The sequence below is a fragment of the Capra hircus genome, chromosome 5, assembly GCF_001704415.2.
Source record: "Capra hircus breed San Clemente chromosome 5, ASM170441v1, whole genome shotgun sequence".
NCBI lineage: Eukaryota > Metazoa > Chordata > Mammalia > Artiodactyla > Bovidae > Capra > Capra hircus.
This window is the reverse complement of record NC_030812.1, coordinates 118,264,699-118,290,479: the sequence shown is the minus strand read 5'-3', so window position 1 is coordinate 118,290,479 and position 25,781 is coordinate 118,264,699. Positions and strand designations below refer to the sequence as shown.

Sequence of the window (25,781 nt, the reverse complement as noted above, 5' to 3'; positions counted from 1 at the left end):
CGGTCAGTTGCCAGGCTGGCCCTGCAGCGCCCGCTGCCCCTGGACTCCCTGCCGTGACTAGATGGCACGGGCTGGGCCGGCGTCCTGAGCGGAGCCGCTGGGCGGGTGCCCGGAGGCAGGGAGGCCAGCGGGCTTGGGGAAGTGCGCGTGGCCATGGTTTGAAAGTGCTGGTGTCTGTCCCCATGGAGAAAAGGGGCTGCACACAGCCGTCCCACAGGGCGGGCCAAGAGCATGTACTCGTCCCGCTCAGGGGCCGCGCCAACTCCTGCCTTTATGCAGCAAGGTCTGGGGCTTGGGAACCCTGAGAACATCGCACTGTCCCCGCGGAGGGAGGGTCACAGCACGGCCCACACCCCCAGTGGGGCCTGGGCGGTGCTGTGCCAGGCTCAGGGCTCGGGGCTGCGGGCCTGGAGAGGAGCAGAAGCGGTAACTCCCAGTGCCCCCCCCGGCCCGGGCATCTGTGTTTGTCACTGCAGCCCTGGGCTCCGTGGGGCAAAGATCCCGGTGCCCAGGGAAGCCCCGTCTCTCCAGGGCGCACATGAAGAACCATGGCTGAGCTATTAAGAGCCGGCGGGTGAGCCAGTGGCCACCCTGGAGGAGCGGCGGGCCTCAGCTTTCACCCCGCCGCAGTGCGGCCACCTCAGGGACAAAAGCTCGGTCAGGGAGGAGTCACCGGCCCACGTATCCCAGAGCAAGATCCTCTTCCTTCCGACCTGCCCTGGGGTCCTCCCCATGGGGCAGGGCAGGGCTGTAGGCAGGGGGCCCTGTGGGGCTTGGGGGCCACGGCTTGCCCAGCCTCAGGCCCCACATCCACTCACTAGACCCTGGGGGCTTCAGGGCAAGTACCTGAGAGTGACTCTAAGGGCGGATGCTCACAACCATGGAGACCGCTCAAGGCCCCCTGCGCAGACTCGAGCCCAGCGGCCACCCGCAACGGTCCTTGGAGGTCTGCGTGCCCTTGGTCTGCGGTCACTGGAGGCCCCGGGCGGGGTGCCGGGGTGATTTCTCCCTCGCACGCGCTTCTGCCGTCAGGAGGGAGCTGGGCTCAGACACGGGGCAGCGGGAGCCGGTGGGGGCCGGACGGCAGATCCTCGCCTCCCCTACTTGCTGGATCAGCGGTCAGCGAGCAGTTCTTCCTGAGCGCCCCTTCAGGACCATGGTCAGGGTGCATGGGACATGGCTGCCAGGGGGGTTTACTCGTTTGCTTGCCATTGAACAGAAGCACAGTGGCTGGACAGATGCAGGGAGGGAAACGTGGATATAACGGACGTGTGGACAGACGGACACATAGATTCCCTGACTCGGGCTGACAGCCGAGCCACCTCTGGAGCCATCACCTCAAGCCAGGAGCCTGGTGCCCACTCTTCCCCGCGTGGCATCGGCTGGCAAGGCATCACCCCCGGGGGGGGTCTCAGCTTGCCCACGGAGGACACAGCCACAGAAGCATGCAGAGGCCGGGACCCGCAGCGCTAGGGTCACTCCGAACTGAAGCCTCCACCTGGAACTTGGCCCTCTGACCCAAACCATGGGGCCCAGGCCCACAGCACACAGCAGAAGGACCCCATGAGCCTCGGCCAGCTCCCCACCCTCTGCACAGAGCCACCCTGGCCCCCACCCCACAGGGGAGAAGCCAAGTCCTCCCAGACCTGCCCCTTCTGGCGCCCTGCTCTTGCCATCCCAGCCTCTAAATCGGGCCGCGCTGCAGGCGCCTGTGACCAATGAGGGGCAGAAGTCCTCCAGGAGGGGCCCTCAGTCCCTGGACACCCTGCTGTCTTCAGCCCCGACTTGTGGGGAGCGCTGGGCTGAGGGCCAGTTGGGGGACCGGGCTGTCAGGGCAACCCTTGCCTGGCTGCGACCCCCACAAGCTTCAGGGCAGCCCCTCCAGGGGCGACAGACTTGGGCACGGGGCCAGGGACGTCCCGGGCGTTGGCCGCCTGCTAGCCCAGGAAGGTCACTCCCAGGCCTCAGCCCCTCCCCTCCAGTCCAGGCCTGGTATGACCCAGCTCAGCACCTCCCTCTTTTGATGGCTGAACAAAGAAAGAACAAGAGAAACTCTAGGTGGCTTGGGTGGGGGTCCAAACACTGTCCTACCAGCCGCCTGAGGACGGGGCTGTATTAGGACGTGGGTGGGCAAGGGTTGACCACCGGGCCTGAACAGAGACCAGCTTGGGGGAGCCCTCTAGTCCGGGGCATTCCCCCTTTGCCTGGCATCGCCTCTTGCCCACCCCAGGAACGCAGGTGGGTAGGCTGAGGTAGGCAGCAGATGGCACAAGGGCTATCAGGCACCTGCCCGAAGGCTGGACCCCAGGGCTCATGGAGCCGCCGTGCACGCGACGTCCCTTCTCCCTGACATCCCTGGACACCCACCCGCCCAACAGGATGGAGGTCATGGCCGGAGCAGGCAGACTGGCCCTGGGCCGGGGTGGGCCGCTTCCGTGCAGGCTGGGGGGCGGGGAGCAGTTGCCACTGCTGCCCAGCACCAGGCACCCAGTGGCACGTCCCAGCCGCGCTGGGCAGGGCGGCTCGCACAGGCCGGCTCGGGCCAGCGCCCAGGGGGAGCCAGCTGCGCCCCCGCCCCCAGCAGATGTGAGTCGGAAGTGGGGAGGGCCGGGCGCGGGGGTGCTGGTGACGGGGCCCTTCCTGTGGTGGTACACGTGTACATGCAAGAACATGTGGGGGTGTGCTGGCGTGAGGGCGGGCCACACATGTGCACGCCTGCCCACGCCGTGGAGGATCCACTGGCTGAACCATGTGGCCAGGGAGCAGCAGCTTGGTGACTGCTGACCCTGAGGCCCTATAGGGCTCCTGGGCAGGAGGGGACCTGAGGCCGCCTTGGCCACCCCCTCCGCCCTCACCCTTCTTCCCCACACATGGCTGGCACTGTCCTTCTCTGTGCCCCTGGGTCTTAGGTCTGAGGCTACCCTCACGGATGCCCCTGCTGGTCGTGACCTAACAGAGCCCCCACCCCACGTGTCTCCTGATGTTGGGGGTCTCCGGGTGGGGCCTGGCTGGGCTCTGCAGGAAGGCAGTACCTGGGTGTCCCTCTCCACGTGACCTGGGGACACCGTGCCGGAGGGGCAGCCCCCAGGAGACCGCCCTGACTGTGGGGCTGAGATGACAGCGGCTTTGCCTTAAAACTGGAATCCTGGGCCTGCCGCTCAGAGGGACACACAGACAAGGAGACGGACAGACGGGCAGCTGGCGACAGGCAGAAGCTGCTGAGAATTGGCGGAAGCTGGGCGGGTGGCCGGCGGGTGGCCCGACAGGTCCTGGAAATCCTCGCTTCCTGTTTTCCCAACAAAGGGCCTCTGTCTCCGGGAGGCCGCTGGCCAGCATCAGCGGACGTGCCTTTTCCGTAAACAGAGTTGTTTTCTCTCTCCTCTTGGCACAGTAACAGCGGGTTCCAAGCCCCTCAACCCCAGCCCCGAGCACGACCAGCCACAGGGTCCTGTTACGGAGACTGTCCCGGCCAGGGCCATCCCGCCACTCTGTGAGCTGGGGCCATCGCTTGACCGCCTCTGATGCGTCCCCGTGGACAACAGGGGCCAGGCATTCAGTGGTGTCCGTCTTCTGGGACAGGCGGGAAGGCAGGCCAGCCTGGGGTCCACGAGAGCCAGAGTCGGGGGCAGGGGCTGGGGTGTGCAGGGACCTGGGTGCAGGGGGCAGGACGAAGCCCCCACAGGCTGGTCTCCTCAGAGGGAGCAGCGTTGGCCTCCGGCTGACTCGGGGTGCCTCCTGGGGCATTCAACTGGGTGGACACCATGGTGCCTGCACCTCCAGACGCAGGTCAGAGAGGGCCTCTGAGATGCCCCAGCACCTGAGTGTGGCCAAAGGGGCAGACTGGGTGTGCCCACCTCCCCCAGAAGGGAGGCCAGGCCAGATCCCCAGGAGAGGACCAGGACACAGCTCCAGGCTCCTTGGCTTGGTGGCCTGAGGGGAGGTAGGTATGCAAACAGCGCCCTGGCCTCAGCTGGGGCACAAGTGGCCCCGGAGCCAGCCAGGAGTGGGCTCAGCGCCCGGCGGGCGGCTGAGGGGCCAGTGTGCAGGCGTGTGTGGGCGATTGTGTGCAGGGAGGCAGGCGCCTGAAGGGCCTTGTGTGAGGGGCTGGGGGTTATTTATAGTAGCTCCACTGCGGAGAGGAGCTATTAATAGTGAGGGTGGAGGGTGAATGGACAATATGCCTCCGTGGGGTGGGGGAGGGTGCCACTCTCTGCCCGAGACACCCGGGGCTGGTACCCCAGCCCCCACCCCGCCGGCCGAACAAGGGCCACTGTTCTCCCCGCCACAGCTGAGCCCCGGGCAGCTCACCTGCAGCAGCGGTCGGGGTCCCAGGCTGGTGTCCCCGCCCCTCTCCCACCCTTCACCCTAAGGAGAGCCGGGCCGATGGTGGCGGGGGGCAGCTGTGAGATGGGAGGGACCCCAGGTGGAGGAGGGGGGCTCAGATCGGCCCTCGCACTCGGGGTCAGGGGGCAGCAAGGAGAGGGCAGAGATGGGCTGGGGGGTGGGGGGCTGTGTGCTCTGGCATCACCTCACTTCTAGTCTGAGGCCGGGAAAGGGTGTGACAGGGCCCCAGCCGACCCTGCAGGGTGACTCTGCCTGCAGGAGGGTGAGTACGCGGACGTGGGGACGCTCACCCCCGGCTCCCTGGGACCGAGGGTCACGCTCCAGGGATGTTGTCTGAAACCACAAAGGGAGCCTCAGCTCCGGGAACGAGTCGGACCTGAGCTCACGGAGGGCGCAGGGTGAAGTGGGGGCCCCCTGCTCTCCAGCCCCCCGGGGTGGGGGCTCCCTGAGCCCGGTCACAGGTTCCACGACGGCCCGTCGGGGCCGCTGCTCCCCGCGCGGAAGGAGAGCTGTGCGGACCCCGGCGCGGAGGACACGCAGGACCCGGGGTGCAGATCTCAGCGCCCGGCGTACCGGGGCTCTGCCGCCCCCCGACCTGGCGTCTCCCGCCCCCGCCCTCCCCGCGCGGACCGTTTCCTGCGGGAACCCCCGTGACGTCAAGAGCAGCGCGAGCGCCCCGCCCGCGGCCACCTGGCACCGAGCGCGTTCCGAGAAGGTCGCGGCCCAGCGCGCACGCGCCGCCCCGAAACCCGGCGTCCCCGCCGCCGCCCGGCGCTCCGGGAAGGGGGGGAGCCGCGGGGTCGGGGAGGAACGGGAGGAGGGCGAGCGGGGGGGAGGGGAGGAAGAACGGGGAGAGGAAGGGGAGCAAGGGGAGAGGAGGCGAGGGGGCGCCCGGCCGCGCGCCTTCCCGGCCGCCCCTCCCGGGGGCAGCGTGGCGGACGCTTCCGGCACCGCCCCCTTCCCGGCACCGCCGCCCCCTTCCGGGCGGACCCGCCCTTGCCCGCACCGCCGGCCCCCTTGCTCCGCGAGGGGGAACTCTGGGGGCCGCGGTCACCCCTCCCAGGCGGCGGGGCTGGGCGAGGGTGGGGGGGCGCGGCGGGGAGCTAGCACTTAGCCGCGGGGTCCCCCGAGGGGCCGGGCTGCCCAGGGGCTCCCACGCGCCCCCGTCACGGGCCCAGACACTGGCGGCCCGGGGCGGACGGCGACTGGGTCCAGGGAGCCCTCGGAGGGGGAGGGAGGGCTGGGAGTCCCCTGGGCTTTCAGGGGGGAATGGGGCAAGGGGTCAGACAACTTTTCCCGCCGTCCCGCGTTCATTTCAGGGGACAGGCCTGGGCGCAGGGCCTCCCTCGGCGGAGCCCTGCCTTGGAGCAGACCCCCGAAGAAGCCCCCGGACCGTAGGGATGTGGGTGCAGAAAGATGCTGCTGCTGACGCCGTTCTGTGGCTCAGCTGCCAGGATGGCCAGGCTGGACGGAGCGTGGCCAGTGCGAGTGGCCCAGGCCAGCCCCGATGATGTCACTTGGAAACCTGGAACGGCTTTTCTGCGCACAGCTGGGAGGAGGGGTCTCTGAAGAGAGGGGCGTCCAGTCAGGCCAGGCTGACCCTCTGGTGGTGCGGAGCCAGCCGGCCTGGCATCCGGGATGATCCCAGCCACAGGGAAGGCTTTTTAGGACCCTGGGCTGGGAGGGGGCTTGTGGCCCGAAAGCCAGGCTGACCCACACGAGGCCCAAGGCTGGTCCCGCCCACCCCCAGAACCCAGCAATTGCCCCCAGGCCGAGGCCTTCTGTGCCATCTCTGCCCACCCCCGCGCCGCCCCGGTGCCCCTCCCCAGGGCCCGTCAGGCGGCGGTGGACATGCTGAGGGGGACGGCACCACCACGTCCTGACCCGGATCATCCCACTTCACAGCCATCCTGTCCCACGTGGCGGCCCGGAGCCCCAGCGCCTCCCAGGCCTGTCTGTCTGCACAGCTGGGCCCCCACGGGTGGGGCTGAAAAGCAGAGGCCAGGAGCGCCTGGCAGGACCCCGGGGCCCGGTCTGGGGAGGCAGGTTTGTGAGCCCAGTGGTGGCTGAGGAGGCCCCGAGGCAGCGCCCCCAGCGGGGGACGGTGAGGGAGGGTCGCCCACAGAGGGCAGCCCTGGGCCAGAGCACCTCCCAGGGCCCGCAGGGTCGGGGAAGGGCGCCCTCTTCCACCGTGAGCCCCCACAGGGGAGAACGGGCGCGCAAGATCCGGGCTGGCGCCAGGGTTCGGGGCCTGGCGCTCCGGGGTGGGAACGAACAGCCAGCACCAGGCTGCTTGGACCTGGCCCTGGGCCCCTGGAGCCCTGACCTCGGCCAGAGGTCACCCGGCCACCGCCATGCTCCTTCCCCAGGCAGAGTCCAGAGGGTTCGGGGCCCAGCGCCCTCGCCGCAGCTTGGACACCTCTCAAGAGCCATCTGACACCCTCCCTGGGGGTCAGCTGAGGACCCGCGGCTCCTCTGGGAACCAACTCGGAGGGGCGGGGCCAGGCCGGAGGGGCGGTGCTAGAAGGGCGGAGCTAGACGCCCCTCCCCGCCCCCGCCGCCGCGGGGCGCCGTCTGGTCTCCGAGGTCGCTGGTGCCCTGGAGGGGCTGCATAGCTGCGCGGTCCGACCATCTAGAGTGCAGGGCGGGGGTGTCTTGGGCTGGCGCTCTGGAAAAAGACGGTGGCGGGAGAGGGGCCAACTCCCAGGAGGGCAGGGCCCCCAGCCAGGCACTGCCGGAGGGAGTGGGCCCTCGGTGACCCGCAAGGCCCCCAACCCTGGCCACGCCTCCACCGGGCACCCCTTGAAAATGTGAGGACCTGCCCGCCTCCTTCCTGGGTCCAAGTGGTGACATCACCTGGAAGGGACAAGCTGGCCCCCAGCAGACCTCAGGGCCCAGCAGCAGGTCCCAGAGGGGCGAGGGGAGCCCCTGGAGAGCAGGGCCTTTCCCCAGGCCCAGAGTGCACCCCTAGTAGGCACGCGGTCATAGCGCTGGGGGCCAGGAAGAGGCTGGCAGAGCTGGTGTGTGGCTGGGGCTGAAAGGCTGGGGGCCAACGTGGGCATGGAGCAGGGGCAGGCCTGCTGGGGCTCCCACCACCCCGCTGGTGGAGAGGCCGTCCCAGGACCAGTGGCAAGGGGGTGAGGGCGCCTGGCTGTGGGACAGGTGGGTGCAGCTCTCAGGAGTGCCAGGGCTGGAGCCGGGCCAAGGGTCTGAGTCACCTGAGGTTGTGGTTAACAGAACTCAGTGTTCCCGGGACTGGTCTGGCGGTCCAGCAGGAGAAACCAAGGATGAGTGACCGGGGCCCTGTGAAAGGCCATGACCCCTCGCTTGGTTCCCAGACCTGAGGCTTCAGACCCAGGACCTACCTAACAGCAGCCAGGTCCCCAGGGACCTCCCCGGGACCCCCAGCTGAGTGTGGCATCTGAGGACCGCTGGCCACAGTCGCAGCAGGTCCCGGAGGCCCAGAGCATCCTCCTGGCTCCTCTGTTGAGTGGGGGGCTCACAGAAGCCCAGAAACAAGAGGGCTCTCAGCCAGGGTCTGCACGTGGACCCTGTAGGCATATCCCAGGCCCAGAACAGACAGGCAGCCGGCAGACCTAGTGGCCAGGGAGATCACTGCCTTGGCCACCATTACGGACAAGTCCAGGGGAAGCCTCGGCAAGTGCCCCCACCCAAGGTTGCAAGTCAGAGGCAACACACAGGGGTGTTTGGTGGAGCATCTGAAGCCCAGAAAATTCAGGGTGGTGGTCCGGCCAGCTCTCTACTTATGCTGCCAGTCTGAAGACGGAAGAGGCGTGGATGGATCCCAGGGTGTGGACCGCCGCAAAAGGCCCGCCTTGGCCAGACGTGGTGTTTTTGCTCAATTCGCTCAAGCCTGCGTCCAAGGCCGCAGGTGTGCAGTGGCCAGGGGCGGGGCAAGCTCTCCTGCAGCCCCATCGGAAGGGTGGTCAGAACCAGTGTAGGTCACCAGGAGCGAACACGCAGCCCCTCAGGGTACCGGGCCTCTGTAGCCCACAGGCACCTGGACCAGCCACCCCACCACATCAGCAGCCCTGTGCTGACCAGGCCAGGTGACCAGAGTGTGGAGCGCACCGGGGCCTTTGCAGGACGCGTGCACTCTAGGCAGAGACGGGCCCTGTGCAGATGCAGGCTCCTGCCCCCCGAAGCAAGGAGAGCGCCACCACAAAGGAAGGAGGACACACGGGCCTGGGCCTGCGGGCGCTGAGCCTCACGGCCGGCTGAGACTCTGCTTCAGGACCTGGGGCTTCCTCTGTGGCTCCCCTGGAAAAGAATCTGCCCACAAGGCAGGAGACCTGGGTTGGATCCCTGGGTTGGGAAGATCCCCTGGAGAAGGGAAAAGCTACCCACTCCTGCATTCTGGCCTGGAGAATTCCATGCACAGAGGAGGCTGGTGGGCTACAGTTCATGGGGTCATCAAGAGTCGGACACGACTGAGCGACTTTCACTCCCTCGCTCAGGACCCAGAGCCAGTTGGCCGCCAGTTGGCCCCCAGCTGGACAGGGCACGGAGCGGGAGGGCGTGGTGTCTCTGCCCTGCGTTTAGGGGCCCCTGTGGGGAGGTGGGGTGGGGGAAGGGGAGGTCCTCCGGGGGAACTTGAGGGCAAGAGGGGGCCATCTGCAGGCTGTGGCTCTGCTGGGGAGAGGGGCACCCGCCACAGTTCACCCGGGGCTAACGTGGGGCGTCCTGGACCGCCGGGCGTGTCGAGCAGCATCGCTGGTCTCTACCCACTCGAGCCGGGAGCCCCCTCACCCCTCTGAGAAGAGTCCCCAAACACTGCCCGTGCTGCCCCCGTGCAGACCCATCAGATAGAAGGACCCATTTTGCAGCAAAGCCAGGGCAGGCAGCCGGGACCGTGGCTGCATCCTTCCAGAAGCATCTGCCCATGGGGTGCGTGCTGACCTGCTGAAGGCCGGCTGGGAGGGAGGCAGCCCCAGGACTGCGTGTGGCGAGGGGACCCCAGGGACTTGCCCGGGCTAAGGCCCAGAGGGTGGTGGGTGCAGCCCCGGGGTCTGAACTCTGGCCCACGGAACCTGATCATGGCTCCCTCCAGGCTCCCAGCCTCCTGCAGGGCCCGGCGGGCGAGCGAACGTGCCCCTAGGTCCTTGCGCCTGACTGGACGGAGGGCAGGTGGTCTGGCTCAGAGGCAGGGAGGGGGCGCTGCACCCTGTGACCCTGAGGAGGAGGAGGAGGAAGGGTCTCTGAGGAGGTCCTGGGGCACTGTGGCTCCCTGCCCTGTCAGCCCATCCTGGGGCAGTACCAGGCGGTAGGAGGCACGGTCCCTCACTGGATGGGTCACCCTGATGGCCGGGCCCGGAGCTCTCGGGACCCCCGAGGCCTCAGGGTGAGGACAGCCTGTCCTCAGGGTGCCCTGCCCAAGGGTGGCCCCCACCCGGCGGCCCCCACAGACAGGTCTGGAGGTGGTCCCACAGCGCCCCCTGCTGGCCACACCCTCCCTTGGCCCCAGGCACAGGGGCTGATCCACCCGCCTGGCCAGACAGGGCCCCCAGTGCCGACGTCCTCACAGCTTGCGGGCTGGCAGCCTGGGCACCCTGAGCTCCCCGCCTGGTAGGGGAGGCCCTGCTCGGGGAGTGTCACACCTCCCTCTTGGTCGCCTGTTGACCCTGGACCACTGGCCAGGCGGGAGAGCCCCCACCTTGCCTGGCCCAGTGCCGTGGCTGGGACGTCCTACTACCATTTACAGATGGAAAAACTGAGACAGGGGTATTAACCTTTGACTCCAGACCTCAGCCTGGGGGGTCGGGTGGGGGCAAGAAGCCCTGCTGGGTGCAGAGACACCCCTGGGAGTGTGGGGCTTTCAGGAAGGGGCTGCGGCCGTCCTCAGGGGGCCCGGGCCCCTGGGTGACCAAGCTCCAGTGAGGCGCTGACAGGGCAGGGAGGCACAGGGCCCCTGGACCCCCAGCCTGAGCAGAGACCCCAGCGGATGGGAGAGCAGACCCCATGTTCCCAGTAGGAGAGACAGCAACGTGGAGGCCCTGGGCTGGGACCACGCTGGCACTACGGAGGAGCCAGGTCCGCCTGGCGTGCTCTGCCCTAGTGGGCAGCGCGCAGTGAAGGGCTGGGGGGCCTGACTGGGGGTCCCAGAGCAGAGAGGTGAGGACTGATGGGTCCCTCCAGCTGTGCCACAGCTGCTGCCAGCAGGGAGGCGCCCAGCTGGCCTCATCCATCCCCAGGCTACCTGGGCCCATTAGCATCCGGAGGTGGTCTGTGGCACTGCAGGAAGGCAGGGAGGGGATGGAGAGAGGACCCCCACGCTCCACCGGCCAGCGCAGTGGTCACGCGGGGAGCCAGCTACGCTGCTCAAGACTGGGGTAGAGCTTTTGAGTCGCAAAGCTGTGGGGTCCCCCAGCCAGGGTCCACCTCCCACTCCTGGGGACCAGTCCCTCAGGTTATCAACCGGTGCCCCTGTGGGAGGGGGCGAGGCAGCCGCCAGGTGACCCTGCCGTGCTGGGGGTGTTGGGCTGCCGAGGCGTGCACGCCATCCCCACAGTGAGGACAGGAAGCGTCGCCTCCAGCTGGCTGCAGGGCGGCTCCCTGCTCAGCTCACGCAGCCAGAGGGGTGCTGTTACCCCTCACACATGTCTCCCAGGTGTTGACTCCAGCAGAGTTTTCGAGCTTGGGAATCTGTGTCTCCATTCTTTGAACACACTCAAGAGCTGCGGTGCTCACGGTGGATGAAGGTCCGTGAGGCGGGTGCACAGAATGGCTGGGAGAAGGCTGTTGGGCCTGGGCGGGCAGCGCCAGCTCCTGGGGCTGCTGATGGCCGTGGCCGCAGTCCACCTGGCCGCCTGCCCCTACACCAAGGTGGAGGAGAGCTTCAACCTGCAGGCTGTGCACGACCTGCTCTACCACCGGCTGGATGTGGAGAAGGTGAGCTCGCCTGAGTGGTGTGGGGGCCTGGCCCGGGCCCGGCTGACCCGCCCTCTCCCTGCAGTTTGACCACCTCGAGTTCCCCGGCGTGGTCCCCAGGACGTTCCTCGGGCCACTGCTGATCGCTGCGCTCTCCAGCCCCGCGGTCTACGCGCTCTCGCTGTTGGAGATGTCCAAGTTCTACTCTCAGCTTGTAGGTAAGGGCTCCTCTGGTGGGGGGAGGTGGTGGTGAAGAGCGGTGGCGGCGTCAGACAGCCACGGTCACCCAGTCAAGGGGCCCTTGGCGGGAGTGGCCGCCACCTGGAATCCCGGCCGTCTTGGTCACTTGGCAGGCAGTTCAGTGGGGGCAGCGGCCACCTCCCCAGGCGGTGACAGCGGGGGGCAGGCCCCGCCCCTGAGCAGCCGCAGCACGGCTCATGCTGGTGGGCACGGGTGGTCGGAGAGCTCCTGGGACCAGGCGGCTGTGCCTCGGGAAAGGGCGGCCGAGGAAGCGGAGGTCGGCCGTCCACTTGCGTCGGGGGGCCAGGCAGCCTCGGCCAGGTGGCTGGGGCCACGTCTGAGCGTCAGGTGCTCAGTAAGTGTAGCCCTGGAGGTGTTGGCCGGTGACAGGGCCTCTGGGGTGCCAGCTGTCGCCTGCCCGCGTCTGCCCTGCCCAGCCCAGCTTCCGAGTGTCCCAGCCCTGCCCGGGGCCGCCAGGCACAGAACAGCTCCGGGGTCGGGGTGCCAGCGTCCAGGCCACCTGCTTCCCACGCCCAGCCCATTTGTTTGAGTTTAAGAAGTGTTTACTGTTAAATAAAAAGTGTCACAGGACTCAAAGGTGGCCCACCATGCTCAAAAGAATCTAGTTACTGGCAAGTGAAACAGAAAATGAACAAGCTCACCTGATGCTGGTTTCAGGGGAAACCACGCGCCGTTGCTTTAGATGGAACGCATTTCGTTTCATTTTGCGTGTCAGGTCTTTAATTGAAGTAGAACTGACTTTCAGTCCTGTGTTCATACCAGATGTGCTGTGAAGCAGTCCAGTCTTGAATATGCATCTCCCTGTTCCCGACTCTTGCCGTCACAGGTGGTTGCACGATGTTGAGCGTAGTTCCCTGCGCGGCGCAGCGCGTCTTTGTTGCGGTCTGTCGTGCACAGCTGTGTGTGTCTGTTGGTCGCAGACTCCTGAGCTGCCCCTCCCCGCTTCCCCTTTGGTAGCCATCAGTGTGCGGCCTCCTGTGTGAGTGTTCTGTGTGTAGTGCATCCGTGTCCATTAGATTCCACACACGTGACGCCGCGTGGCGCTCGCCCTTCTCCTCCTTTGCACTTGACCTCTAGTATGATGACCTCTGGGCACATCTGCTGCTGCACACGGCAGGGTTTCTTCTCTGCAGCTGAGTGCCGTTGTGCTGTATACACCGGCCCGTTTTTATACGGGATCCCCTGGGCCCACGCACCCTCTCTGCTCAGTCAGGGCTGTCGTGGGACTCGGCGTGATTCTCGGACTCTGGATGTTACAAAGAGAAGTGAGGCGGCAGTTTGGGGCCACGGTGGCCGCCCTGTTCTGCTGGGTGACGGCCTCGCAGTTCCACCTGATGTTCTACTGCACACGGACGCTCCCCAACGTGCTGGCGCTGCCCGTGGGTATGTTGCTGCCGGCCTGTCCTGCCCGGGTCTCCCGGGCTGGTGTCAGTGGGGGTCCATCCGAGTGTCTGTCGAAAGCTGCTGCCCACCAGGTGTCTCAGAAACGCAGGACAGGGAGGCCAGGAAGCGAGCGAGCTCTGTCCGTGCAGGGCTCCGGCTTGGCCTCAGGGGAGCTGGTGGGGCGAGGCCTCCCCAAGAGCAGCACCCGGAGGAGCTGGTCCATGGGGCTGGGAGCGGGCAGGGACCCCAGACGGGCTGGGTGGGCGAGGCTCTGCAGGAGGTGGGGGCGGTGTGGATGCGGCCCGGGCGGGCGGTCTCGGGGCTCCCGTGCCCCTCGAGCGGAGAGTGACGCCGCGCCCACCCTCCCGCAGTGCTGCTGGCCCTGGCGGCCTGGCTGCAGCAGAGGTGGACGCGCTTCATCTGGCTCTCGGCCTTCGTCATCCTGGTCTTCAGGGCCGAGCTAAGCCTGCTCCTGGGCCTAGCACTGCTGCTGCCGCTCTGCTGGCGGAAACTCTCCCTGACCCGGGCCCTGCGCTGTGCTGTGCCGGCCGGGATCCTCTGCTTGGGTGAGTGGGTCGCAGGGGCTGGGCCGGTGGGGGCTGCGCCCTCTTTGTTGGGGGCTTTCTCATCTCTGTTCCTCATTAAGTAGAATCACCTGCACCTCCCGTGGGGTCCCAGAGTCCCAGTGCGGGTCTTCTGGCTCTGCTGCCCAAGCGTCCCCCACTGGACCCCCTCCACAGGACCCCCATCAGGGCCCCCATTTCCTGTGCCTCGGCCAGGCCGTGCAGACGCGGGGGCAGCTGTGTGTGGGGGCTGCTTTGGGGGAGGGCCCGACGCCTCGGCTCCTCCGAGGGGCGCTGCTGTGGCTCCTGGCTGCTCTGCTATCGGGGCTGCATCTCGGGGACCTCCACCTGTGGCAGTGTCCGGGGCGGCCTGTGCTCCCCTGAGCTGCTCTTCCTTCTTCAGGACTGACGGTGGCTGTGGACTCCTATTTCTGGCGCTACCTCGTGTGGCCAGAAGGGAAGGTGCTCTGGTATAACACCGTCCTCAACAAGAGTTCCAACTGGGGCGTATCCTTCCTTCGAGGCAGAGCGAGGAGCTGCTGTCCGCTGCACCTGCGCCTCGGGGAGCGTAACGGCTGCCATGGCGCCAGCACCAGCACTTCCTCCTCTGCAGGGCGGGTCTCCCTGGTCCTGAGTCTGTGCCCCGAGGAGACACCACTCAGCGTCTCAGCCCCGGATTCTCTGTCCTTGCAATCTTCTGATTTAATGTTTCACTCTGGGCTCTTTAAAAGACATCCCCAAAGAGAATGCTGTGGGTCCCCAGTGTGCCCCCCACCCTGGGACAGGCTGTTTTCATAGTGAAAGATGGAGGGACGGTTCTGGGCAGTTCCGCTGTCCGTCCGCAGCTGTAGCAGCCCGTGTGTGGGGTCACCGTCCCCGTGTGAGGGGTCACTGTCCCCGTGTGAGGGGTCACGCTGTGGCCGGAGCTGTGGGGCTCCTGGGTGCTGTGGGCAAGGCGCCATCACGCTGGCGGGGGACGGCGGGCTGCCACGGGGGTGCCTGCAGCCTCCTTAACGCCCGCCCAGACCTCGCCACTGCTCTGGTACTTCTACTCGGCGCTCCCGCGTGGCCTGGGCTGCAGCCTGCTCTTCGTGCCACTGGGGGCGGCGGACAGGCGGGCCCTGGCGCTGCTGCTGCCCGCGCTGGGCTTCGTGGCCCTGTACTCGCTGCTGCCGCACAAGGAGCTGCGCTTCGTCATCTACACCTTCCCACTGCTCAACGTTGTGGCTGCCAGGGGCTGTGCCCGCGTGTAAGTGCTGCTGGCTGCCTCGTGGGCTCGCCCGGGGCCATGAACTGGGTTGCAAAGGGGAGGGCACCCGGCCGGGGTCTGGTGCGGGGTCCAGCCCGTCTGCAGGGCCTGTGGCCGGCCTGTAGAGGCAGTGGGCGCCTGTCCTTGCTCTGCCCAGCACCAGGCAGCCCGGGACGTGCCTGACGCCAGGCTCTGACCTGAGGGGTGACTCAGGACACTTGAAGGGCTAACTCAGGTTTGGCCTTGGCGCCTGCTGGGGTTTCAGAGTCTGTCGCATCCGCTGCGTGGTGACGGCTTGTGTGGGGTTGTGGCAGCGGGTGGATGTGCTCTTCACGGCGATCCCCGGCTCTGCTCCCTCCCAGGCTGAACAGTTACAGGAAGTCCTGGCTGCATAGAGTGGGGTCCCTCCTGGTGCTGGGGCACCTCGTGGTGAACGCCGCGTACTCGGCCACGGGCCTGTATGTGTCCCACTTCAACTACCCCGGCGGCGTGGCGATGCAGAGGCTGCACCAGCTGGTGCCCGCCCGTGCAGGTGGGTGTGCGGCTCCGGGCCTGGGTGGTCTTGCCAGAGGCGCGGGCCCCCGGCGCTGACGGGGCCGGCCTGCTCTCCACAGATGTTGTCCTACACATCGACGTGGCTGCTGCCCAGACAGGCGTGTCCCGCTTCCTGGAGGTCAACAGTGCCTGGAGGTACGTCCTCCCTGTGGCACAGGCTCCCGGGGGCACGGGGTACCAGGGACCAGCGTGGGCCTGCAGGGCGTGGCGTGCTCTCCTCCGCAGGTACGAGAAGACGGAAGACCTGGAGCCAGGCTCGGAGCGCATGCTGGCCTACACGCACCTGCTCATGGAGGCCGCTCCCGGGCCCCTGGCGCTCTACCAGGACACGCACCGTGTCTTGGCCCATGTCCCGGGCACCACCGGGCTGAGTGTGAACTTGAGCAGACTGCCTCCGTTCCATGTGAACCTGCAGACCAAGCTTGTGCTTCTGGAGCGGCTCCGTGGGCCTCCCTGAGGGGGGAGTAGGCCCCCAGGGACGCAGGTGCCTGCCAGCTTCTGCCAGACGAGCCGGGAACCGACAGGACAGCAGCTGCCTATCCCCGGCCGCGCCTGGATCCCTGCGGCCATGAGGGCACTGTGGGTACTGACACTGCCCGCCATCCAGGCCACGGGCCTCGGCCTGAGGAGCTGCTCCAGGGCAGCAGGCGGTGGCCTCTTGGCGCCTGGCAGGGCCCCTGGGTGGTGGAAACCAGAAGGCCAGCGTGTGCTGGGCACAGCCCCACTGTGCCCAGTCCTGCAGGGCGGGGCCTTCCCTGTGCTCACGGGCACGCTGTCTCCATTGCAGAAGAGATCATAGGAGATAAACGTGTTCAGAAAGAATGAGTGACATTGTATGTTGTCTTATCACTGATTCTCTGACAGCTGGGAGACAGCTGTCACTGGCTTTAAGTGAGCTTGGCTCTTCCCGCTTCCTGAGCTGTGTCCACCAAGTTCCCAACGTGTGTCTGGCCCTACCAGGCCCTGGTGAGGATGTGGAGAACCGTGTGTGCTTCTCACACGTGTACACACTGCACACCCACACATACGCTACGCCTGTGCAGAGAGACATGGAATCTCCGGGCACTCCAGAGTGAGTCACCAACAGCCTAACCTCCGCCCCAAGCGCCTCGGTGCCCCAGGAAGTGCCGAGGGCTTCCCACCTTCGGGGACTGCTCTGTGCACTGAAGCTGACGGCCTGCGCACCCGCCGACAGGGAGGCCCCTCCCCACCCACCCAGAGCAGCACCCCCCTGGAGCTGCTGCAGCTGGTCCGTGGTGCCTCCACACCCACAAGTTAAGCTCCCACTTCCCTGCGTGTGTCCCCCGCGCGTGGATGCCCCCGGGCCTGGCTGGGCTGTAAACAGCCCAGTCGGCTGCCTTGGTGTCCGGCTGCAGCCTGGCCCGGGATCCGGTCAGCTGTGCTGTCCTTGCCGCGTGCCCTGTCAGGAACCTGTTGTGTGGCTGCTTCCTCTGTCCCCCCCCTGGAGGCAGCCGTTTTGAGGGCCCAGGCTCCTTGTGACTGGGCTGGTTTTAGAGACCAAGATCCAGCTGCAAAGTGCTCGCTGCTGTCAGTGTGCCTGTGTTTCTAGGCCTTTCTTCCGATGGGGGGGTATCAGGCACGCTGTGCGCGGACATGCGTGTACATGTGGACACGCACAGGTGTGAGGAGTCACGTGCCAGGCTGATACCACCAGCCCCACTGCATCTCTGTGGGTGTCAACGTACACTTGACCTTCGAGCAACGCAGGGGCAGGGTCGCCAACCCCTGCCCCCAGTCATTTCGACTCCCCCAAAGCTTAGTTACCAACAGCTACTGTTGACTGAAGGCCTTACTGATAACATGAACAGTTGAGGACATTTTTGCAGGTTATATACTCTTCCAATTATGTAAGGCTACAGAAAAGAAAACTATAGGGATTTCCTTGGCGGTCTGGAGGGTAAGACTCCACACTTCCACTGCAGGAGGCCAGGGCTCACTGCTTGAACTGAGATCCCACAAGCCTTGAGGTGCAGCCCCCCAAAGAAAACAAAGTCAGGCAGAAAAGCTCTGTACGGTGCTGTCTCAGTATCACAAGTTTCCGTCACCTGCCCCTAGGATGGGTCACCTGTCAGGACCTACACTGTACAGAGCGCTGTGGATGTTCCACATATTACAAACACCAGGCAGAAGGAAGGAGAGGGACTGCCAGCGCAGGGGACACGCCTTCAGCCCCCGATGCGAGAAGATCCACACGCCCTGGAGCAGCTAAGCCCGAGCTGCAGGGCCACGCTCTGCAACAGGAGAAGCCGCCGTAGTTAGAAGCCTGCACTCTGCAACTAGATACGGTCTGTGTGCAACGAAGACCCAGCACAGCCAAGATGATTAATTTAAAAAGCTTAAGAAAACGAAAACGTGGAAGAGAAATCCACAGTTACGTACAGGCACAATTATCTGAGGATCGATAGGCCAGAAGCAGCCATACACTCGCTTTAGAGTCGCTTAGGAGCATCAGCACTTCGAGGCAGCCCAGCCTGCACACTGACGGGTCGACTGTCCTGTCTCCTGGCGTGTGTATTTCAGCCATGCTCATGACAGTACTGGGGACACTTGCATTTAACAAGAAAGCCCACAGTGACAGACCGTGACGCTGTCTCCACTTAGGGAGAGTTGCACACAATTCTTGGAAAGCAAAGTTAGAAACTAGACCGATGTGGTATTAGTTTTACAGTTGGTATCGCTCACCTTACATCTCTCTGAGGACAGACTGCACTTCCATACGAGCCCTGGGCACGGTGTACAGCTGTTAGGTTTTCACGTTAAGACACGAGCGGTCGGTCTGTTCCTGTTCATCACTGGAGGTGGGTCGTCCTAAAGTCCCTCCCTGTCCCCACGCTGAGCAGGCTAGGGTGGGGGGGCAGTCTTGCTGTCTCAGGTGGCCGAGGAGGGGGTGGGGAGGGGTCTTCATGGAAATACCTCGTAATGTCCGCCTGACTTCTCTGTCTTCTCTAAACGTGCTTCCACACCGCTCCAGTCCTTCCCCGTTTGCCCGTGTCGCGCGTAAAGAAGTTGGAAGCTGTCTTGAAGAATCAGAGCCCTTCTGCCCGCTGCCCTGGCGTCAGCTTGCTCCTTGGCGCCGCGTCTTCTGCACCGTCTGGCCGTGGTTCAGGAGTTCTCATCTCCACCAGTTCCTCTTCTGTCCGTGCCTCTGCTGTGGTGTCTGTCAGCCCTGGACTTTTTTAATTTTGGGGCCACGCCTCGTGGCATGTGGGATCTCAGTTCTCTGGCCAGGGAGCTGAGCTGCCCCCCTGCAGTGGAAGCATGGAGGCCTGGCTGCTGCACCGGCAGGGGAGTCCCAGCCCTGGCATTCCCTGAAGACCTTATCTCAGAACCGTTCACCCCCCAGGTCATGTTGCCAGACCCACAACCTCGTGACTTCCTTGACTGGCTCTGTCGTAAACCCTGGGAGTCAGGCACAGCATCGGGACAGTTTTCTCCAGCAGGACTTTTTTTTAGAATAGCATTGTCAATGGTGTGAGCCTCCCACCTCTCACGATGTTCTATCGGTGTCTCTTCGGTAGCGCTGACGATCCTTCCCGTCATGTCATGTGTGGAGCCTCAGAGGTCCTCATGACCCCTGACCTAGAGGCTGAACAGAGCCACCGTGTCTGGGGAAGCAGACCTTGTCTGTGCTTCGGTGTTGAACTCCGGGGAACTGACGAGCTTCCTGAACCCGGGGATGAGGCATAGATGGAACCAATCCAGAAGGCCTGGCCTGGCCGTGCAGGCCTCCTGATGTCCAACCAGAGGCAGGCGCCTGCTGGGCCTCTTCTCCCTTCCAGGCTCGCGGGCTGTCTTGTCACAATCCTGACTGCATCTGTACAAAGGAGAAGCAGCCCATTTGTTCCCGCCTTAAACCCTGCTGCCTGCTTCTCCTTACTCGTGAATGTCCTTTGTGGCATTTCCCCCAGGACGCAGTGCAGTACTGTGCCTGCATTAAGCCCTGCTCAGGCAGACGGCTCTTCTGTGCAGCGACTCGATGGCATCTGGGCCTCGTTTGCTGGCTTCTATCAGCGGAAGCCGCCCCTCCTGTTATCCTGACGTTTTTGAAGCCAAATCTCCATCTGAAATCATCAAACCGCCCTTTGCTGGCATTCAGTTCTCCATCTTTACATCTTTCACCTTCCGTTCAAGTTGCCATGTAGTGACTTTGCCTTTTCTTGAATGATGTTAGCATCTATAAGCACCCCTTTCTTATGGCAAGCCTCAGTTCAGCCACTCAGTTGTGTCTGACTCTTCGCTAACCCATGGACTGCAGCATGCCAGGCTTCCACATCCTTCATCTCCTGCTCAAACTCCTGTCCATCGAGTCGGTGATGCCATCCAACCATCTCACCCTCTGTCATCCCCTTCTCCTCTCACCTCCCAACCTTTCCCAGCATCAGGGTCTTTTCAAATGAGTCAGCTCTCCGCATCAGGTGGCCAAAGTATTGGACCTTCAGCTTCAACATCAGTCCTTCCAATGAACACCCAGGACTGATCTCCTTTAGGATGGACTGGTTGGATCTCCTTGCAATCCAAGGGACTCTCAAGTCTTCTCCAACACCACAGTTCAAAAGCATCAGTTCTTTGGCGCTCAGCTTTCTTTATAGTCCAACTCTCACATCCATACATGACCACTGGAAAAAACAGCCTTGACTAGACGGACCTTTGTTGGCAACAATGCCAACGTCTCTGCTTTTTAATTTGCTGTCTAGGTTAGTCATAGCTTTTCTTCCAAGGAGCAAGCGTCTTTTAATTTCATGGCTGCAGTCACCATCTTCAGTGATTTTGGAGCCCAAGAAAATAAAGCCTGTCACTGTTTCCATTGTTTCCCCATCTATTAGGCATGAAGTGATGGAACTGGATGCCATGATCTTAGTTCATTGAATGTTGAGTTTTAAGTCAACTTCTTCACTCTCCTCTTTAACTTTCATCAAGAGGCTCGTTAGTCCACTTTCTACCTTAAGGGTGGTGTCATCTGCATATCTGAGGTTATTGATATCTCTGCCGGCAATCTTGATTCCAGCTTGTGTGTCTTCCAGTCCAGCGTTTCTCATGATGTACTCTGCATATAAGTTAAATAAGCAGGGTGACAATATACAGCCTTGACGTACTCCTTTTCCTATTTGGAACCAGTCTGTTGTTCCATGTCCAGTTCTAACTGTTGCTTCCTGACCTGCATACAGATTTCTCAAGAGACGGGTGAGGTGGTCTGGTATTCCCAGCTCTTTCAGAATTGTCCACAGTCTGTGGTGACCCACTCAGTCAAAGGTTTTGGCTTAGTCAAGAAAGCAGATGTTTTTCTGGAACTCTCTTGCTTTTTCTGTGATCCAACAGATTTTGGCAATTTGATCTCTGGTTCCTCTGCCTTTTGTAAATCCAGCTTGAACATCTAGAAGCGCACAGTTCATGTACTCTTGAAGCCTGGCTTGGAGAATTTTGAGCATTACTTTGCTAGCGTGTGAGATGAGTGCAATTGTGTGGTAGTTTGAGCATTCTTTGGCATTGCCCTTCTTTGGGATTGGAATGAAAACTGACCTTTGCCAGTCCTGTGGCCACTGCTGAGTTTTCCAAATTTGCTGGCATGTTGAGTGCAGCACTTTCACAGCATCATCTTTTAGGATTTGAAAGACTCAACTGGAATTCCATCACGTTCACTAGCTTTGTTCGTAGTGATGCTTTCTAAGGCCCACTTGACTTCTCATTCCAGGGTGTCTGGCTCTAGGTGAGTGATCACACCATTATCTGGGTCGTGAAGGTCTTTTTTGTACAGTTCTTCTGTGTGTTCTTGCCACCTCTTCTTAGTATCTTCTGCTTCTGTTAGGTCCCTGCCATTTCTGTCCTTTATCGAGCCCGTCTCTGCATGAAATGTTCTCTTGGTATCTCTAATTTTCTTGAAGCAATCCATGTCTAGTCTTTCCCATTCTATTGTTTTTCTCTATTTCTTTGCATTGATCACTGAGGAATTTCTCTTTCTTCTCTCCTTGCTATTCTTTGGAACTCTGCATTCAAATTGGTATATCTTTCCTTTTCTCCTTTGCCTTTAGTTTCTCTTCTTTTCTCAGCTATTTGTAAGGCCTCCTCAGATAGCCATTTTTCCTTTTTGCATTTCTTTTTCTTGGGGATGGTCTTGATCACTGCCTCCTGTACAGTGTCCTGAACCTCCTTCCGTAGTTCTTCAGGCACTCTGTCTATCAGCTCTAATCCCTTGAATCTGTCACTTCCACTGTATAATTGTAAGGGATTTGATTTGGGTCATACCTGAATGGTCTATTGGCTTTCCCTACTTTCTTCAAGTCTGAATTTGGCAGTAAGGAGTTCACGATCTGAGCCACAGTCAGCTCCCGGTCTTGTTTTTGCTGACTGTATAGAGCTTCTCCATCTTTGGCTGCAAAGAATATAATCAATCTGATTTCAGTGTTGACCATCTGGTGATGTCCATGTATAGTGTCTTCTCTTGTGTTGTTGGAAGAGGGTGTTTGCTATGACCAGTGTGTTCTCTTGGCAAAAATCTATTAGCCTTTGCCCTGCTTCATTCTGTACTCCAAGGCCAAACTTGCCTGTTATTCCAGGTATCTCTTGACTTCCTACTATTGCATTCCAGTCCCCTGTAATGAAAAGGACATCTTTTTGGGGTGTTAGTTCTAGGTTTTTGTTTTTTTTTTTTTTTAATTTTTATTTTTATTTTAATTTTAATAGTTCTAGGTTTTGTAGATCTTCATAGATCCGTTCAGCTTCTTCAGCATTACTGGTTGGGGCATAGACTTGGATTACTGTGATATTGAATGGTCTGCCTTAGAAACGGAGATCATTCTGTCGTTTTTGAGATTGCATCCAAGTAACTGCATTTCGGACTCTTTTGTTGACCATGATGGCTACTCCATTTCTTCTAAGGGATTCCTGGCCGCAGTAGTAGATATAATGGTCATCTGAGTTAAATTCACCTATTCCAGTCCGTCTTAGTTTGCTGTTAAGCCTGCACCTGCATAAAAGCTGCTTTTTAAAATAAAAACGGGTATTTCGCAAGCAGTGCCTGATGTTCGCGCCTGCCAGCGCAGCTGCAGCTTCAGAGCTCCTTTTCTGTTGTTACAGTGAGAGAAGCTTTAGGATGCGCCGTGGTCTCCTTACAGTTAGCATCTTTCACAAAGTGCAGACTCCCACCTGATGTTAAGTACAGATTTTTTTAAAACAATTTTAAAGCTGGAATCACCTCGTGCAGCTCTGCCTTCTAGCGTGCTGTGCTGTGAGCTCGGGTCTTCAGGCTTCTGTCAGGCGCAGAGGCCGGCTCTGTGCAGTGCGCTTGCTCCCCGTTTGCTGGAGGCAGAGCGGTTAGTCCTGCTTCTCTGTTATTTCCGGGGCTTCCTGGTGGCTCAGACGGTAAAGAACCTGCCTGAAATGCAGGAGACCCGGGTTCAGTCCTTGGGTCAGGAAGATCCGCTGGAAGATTCCCTGTCCTGAGTGGCGCTGAATGTCTTCATGGAGTTCAGTTCAGTCCAGTCGCTCAGTCGCGTCTGCCTCTTGGCGCCCCCGTGGACCGCAGCGCGCCAGGCCTCCCTGTCCACCACTAAGTCCCGGCGCTCACCCGAACTCAGGTCCATCGAGTCGCTGACGCCATCCAGCCCTCTCGCCCTCCGTCGTCCCTGCTCCTCCTGCCTTCAGCCTTTCCCAGCACCAGGGTCTCTTCCGGCGAGTCAGCTCTCCGTGTCGGGTTGGCACCTGTGCATCTTTGGTGAGGGGTCTGTTGAGGTCTCTAGGTCCGCTTGCCAGTCAGGGTCCTCGTTTTCTTATTGTTGAGTTTCCAGTTCTTCGTGTGTTTTGAATGGGAAGTCTTTTTTTCAGGTATGTCTTTCGCAAGTGTTTTCTCCCAGTCTGTGGCTTGTTTTCGTTCTCTTGACACTGTCAACAGAAGTTTTTAATTTTAGCAGTCTAGCCAGCGATTTCATCCACGGATCAAGGCTTTCAAGTCGTATCTAAAAAGTTATCACCACACCCAGGGTCCTCTAGGGGTTTTCTCCTATTACCTTCCAGGAGAGTTTCTTTAAGGCATATGGGCCTGCAGTTTTCCTTTCTTGCAATGTTTTTGTCTGGTTTTGGTATTGCGGTAATCCTGGCCTCATAGGAAGTGTTAGGCACTAACCCTCTGCTTCTATCCTCTGAAAGAGACTGTAGAGAACTCACGTAATTTCTCCTTAAATGTTTGATACAATTCAGCAGTGAACTCATCTGGGCCTGGAGCTTTCTGTTTGGGAAGATTATTAATTCTTGATTCAATTCAATTGCTATAGGCCTGTTCAGATAGTCTATTTCTTGTGTGACTCTTGGCAGATTGTGTCTTTCAAGAAATTGGCCCATTTTATTGAGGTTACCAAATCTGTGTGCAAACTTTGGTTGAGGCACGTGGGATCTAGTCCCCTGACCAAAGATTGAACCCAGGCCCCCAGCACTGAGACCGTGGAGCCTTAGCTACTGGGCCGCCAGGTGAAGTCCCGATATCTGCATTTTTGTTCACGTTACCGACTTCCTCCGTGACTTTCTAGTTTTCGGGTATGTCTAAGGCTGCTGTTTTGAAGTCTTTGTCTAGCATATTCACCATCAGGTCTTTTTCAGGGACAGACTCTGTTGTATCACTTTTTCCCTCTGAGAGGACCATACTTTTTTTTTTTGTATGCCTTGTGATTTTTATGTTGTGCACTGGACATTTTAATATAACAATCTGGTAACTCCAGAAATCAGATTCCTCTTTTCCCCCAGGTTTGTGCTCTTGCTTTTGATTATTGTAGGCAGTCTGTGCCAAGGATCAGTTTGAGGTGTAAACTTAATGGATTCTTAAGTCTTTCCGGAGCCTTTCCTCGGAGCACAGTCACAGTCACGTTCCCTCTTCCCACTTGGCAATTATGTAACATGTGGAATCTTTAGGAGTCACTTCAGAGGGGGTGGCGAGTTGTAGCAATGGAGGGGAGCATAGCAACAGTGGCAGCTGCCCCCCCCCACCCCGGGAGACCAGCCGCAGTGACCTGTGGTCAGAGCGCACACAGGGCCTCGGCATCTGGAGCACAGGACCCTTGCCCTGCGCCTGCTGCTGCCAGCTGTGTGAGCTGCTCCGGAAGGCACGCACAGCTGCTGCGTCGCAGCTGCGTCTGTGCTCTGTGCCCCATCTCCTCCACCCCGAGCCCAGTCGTGCCCTGAAGTCTCAGCCTCCCGTGTTCTCCGGAGCCCCCCCAGTCAGATCCTGCTGGCGCTTGCTGTCTGGGAGGGACACGCACTCCTGGGGCTTCCTACTCCACCGTCTTCCCAGATCCTCTCTCATTTCGAGTCTTCCTAACGGAAGTACGGCTGACGTACGGTACGGGCAAACACCACAGTGACTCATGATGGCACGAGGCCAAGGTGCCCTGTGCCACCACACGCCCCCACGGCGCTGCTGCTGAGGTGCCCTCCGCGGCGCGGCCCAGACTCACGGCGTGGAGGCCTGTCCCCTGCACCTCCCGCACCTCCTTCACTCGGCCCTCACCCTCTCCCTTCTGGAAACTCCATGTGCTCTCTGTATCTGTGAGTGTTCCCGGTCCACTGTTTTTAGGTTCCACATAAACACGAAATGATGCAGTATTTGTCTTTCTCTGACTTATTTCACTGAGCACAATACCCTCCAGGTCCATGCATGCTGGTGTGATGACAAGATTTCTTTTTTCACAGCTAAGCTTCCACTGTATAAACACACGTGTCTTCTTCGCCTGCTCCTCTGTGGGTGGGCACTCTGGTGGCCCTGCTGTGAACACGGGGGCGCATCTGTCTTTTCAAATGAGTGTTTCTGCTTCAGGAAAACGCCCGGGAGTGGGCCCGCTGTACCGCACGCAGCCCCAGTCCCAACTCTGGGGCCTGTCACACTGGCTGCTCTTCCCGCCAGCAGCATGGGGGTCGCAGTGCCCGCTCGGAACACATGCCCTGGAAGGTTCTTGGACGTCACTGCCGCTATTAGAAATGCTGCGTAAGAATTACTCTTCCACTTCCCCCAGGTCCCGTCTGCGGCTAACGAAGATTTAAAGGCTGTGTTGAAAAAATAAATAAATAAAAATAAAGGCTGTGTTGAGCGTAGTTTCTGTACATGCTGGCCCCTAAGAGTAGGATTGTTTTATTATCCTAAGAATAAAAAGCCAGTGTCCTCCAGCAGTAGAAAATTGCAAATAAAAAGTTTAATTTCAGAAACCGAGTTCACCATTTATAAATACACTAAAAACATAGTCAATGCAAATTCAGATTAATAATAGTACAGTATTTTAACAAAACAACAACTTTTCTAAAAGGTCATAGGCAAATCAGTGACTCGTTTCACCCAGAATATTTAACCAGTTTGAAATAAGAAAATGAATTCTTTTCTAGACGCTGAGACAAAAACTTTGAAGACATATTATTGTTAAAAAAAAAACCTGATGACTGATAATCCATTCTGAGGTCCTTGGGATCCTAAATACCCCACTGATGGCTGAATCTTCCCTATTTTATAAAAGAAAATCTAAACGCCTAAGGCTATTCTTACAACC

At 60.9% G+C, this 25,781-nt stretch overlaps 1 protein-coding gene across 1 annotated transcript; it reads left to right on the top strand.

The window, feature by feature from the left end:
• Positions 10,936-16,069, top strand: ALG12 (ALG12, alpha-1,6-mannosyltransferase). The gene is made up of 9 exons (XM_018048932.1): positions 10,936-11,253; positions 11,318-11,450; positions 12,703-12,876; positions 13,248-13,442; positions 13,843-13,946; positions 14,465-14,688; positions 15,051-15,220; positions 15,303-15,378; positions 15,469-16,069. Exons 1-9 carry the CDS (start codon positions 11,086-11,088, stop codon positions 15,698-15,700), a joined length of 1,476 nt encoding a protein of 491 aa, XP_017904421.1. The 5' UTR covers positions 10,936-11,085; the 3' UTR covers positions 15,701-16,069.

Excerpts from the sequence above, each read along its gene's own strand:
- ALG12 (XM_018048932.1), top strand. The coding sequence starts at position 11,086 with ATGGCTGGGAGAAGGCTGTTGGGCCTGGGCGGGCAGCGCCAGCTCCTG. Across the intron at positions 11,254-11,317 it reads ACCGGCTGGATGTGGAGAAG|TTTGACCACCTCGAGTTCCC; the intron begins GTGAGCTCGCCT and ends CTCTCCCTGCAG. Across the intron at positions 13,443-13,842 it reads GGCCGGGATCCTCTGCTTGG|GACTGACGGTGGCTGTGGAC; the intron begins GTGAGTGGGTCG and ends TTCCTTCTTCAG.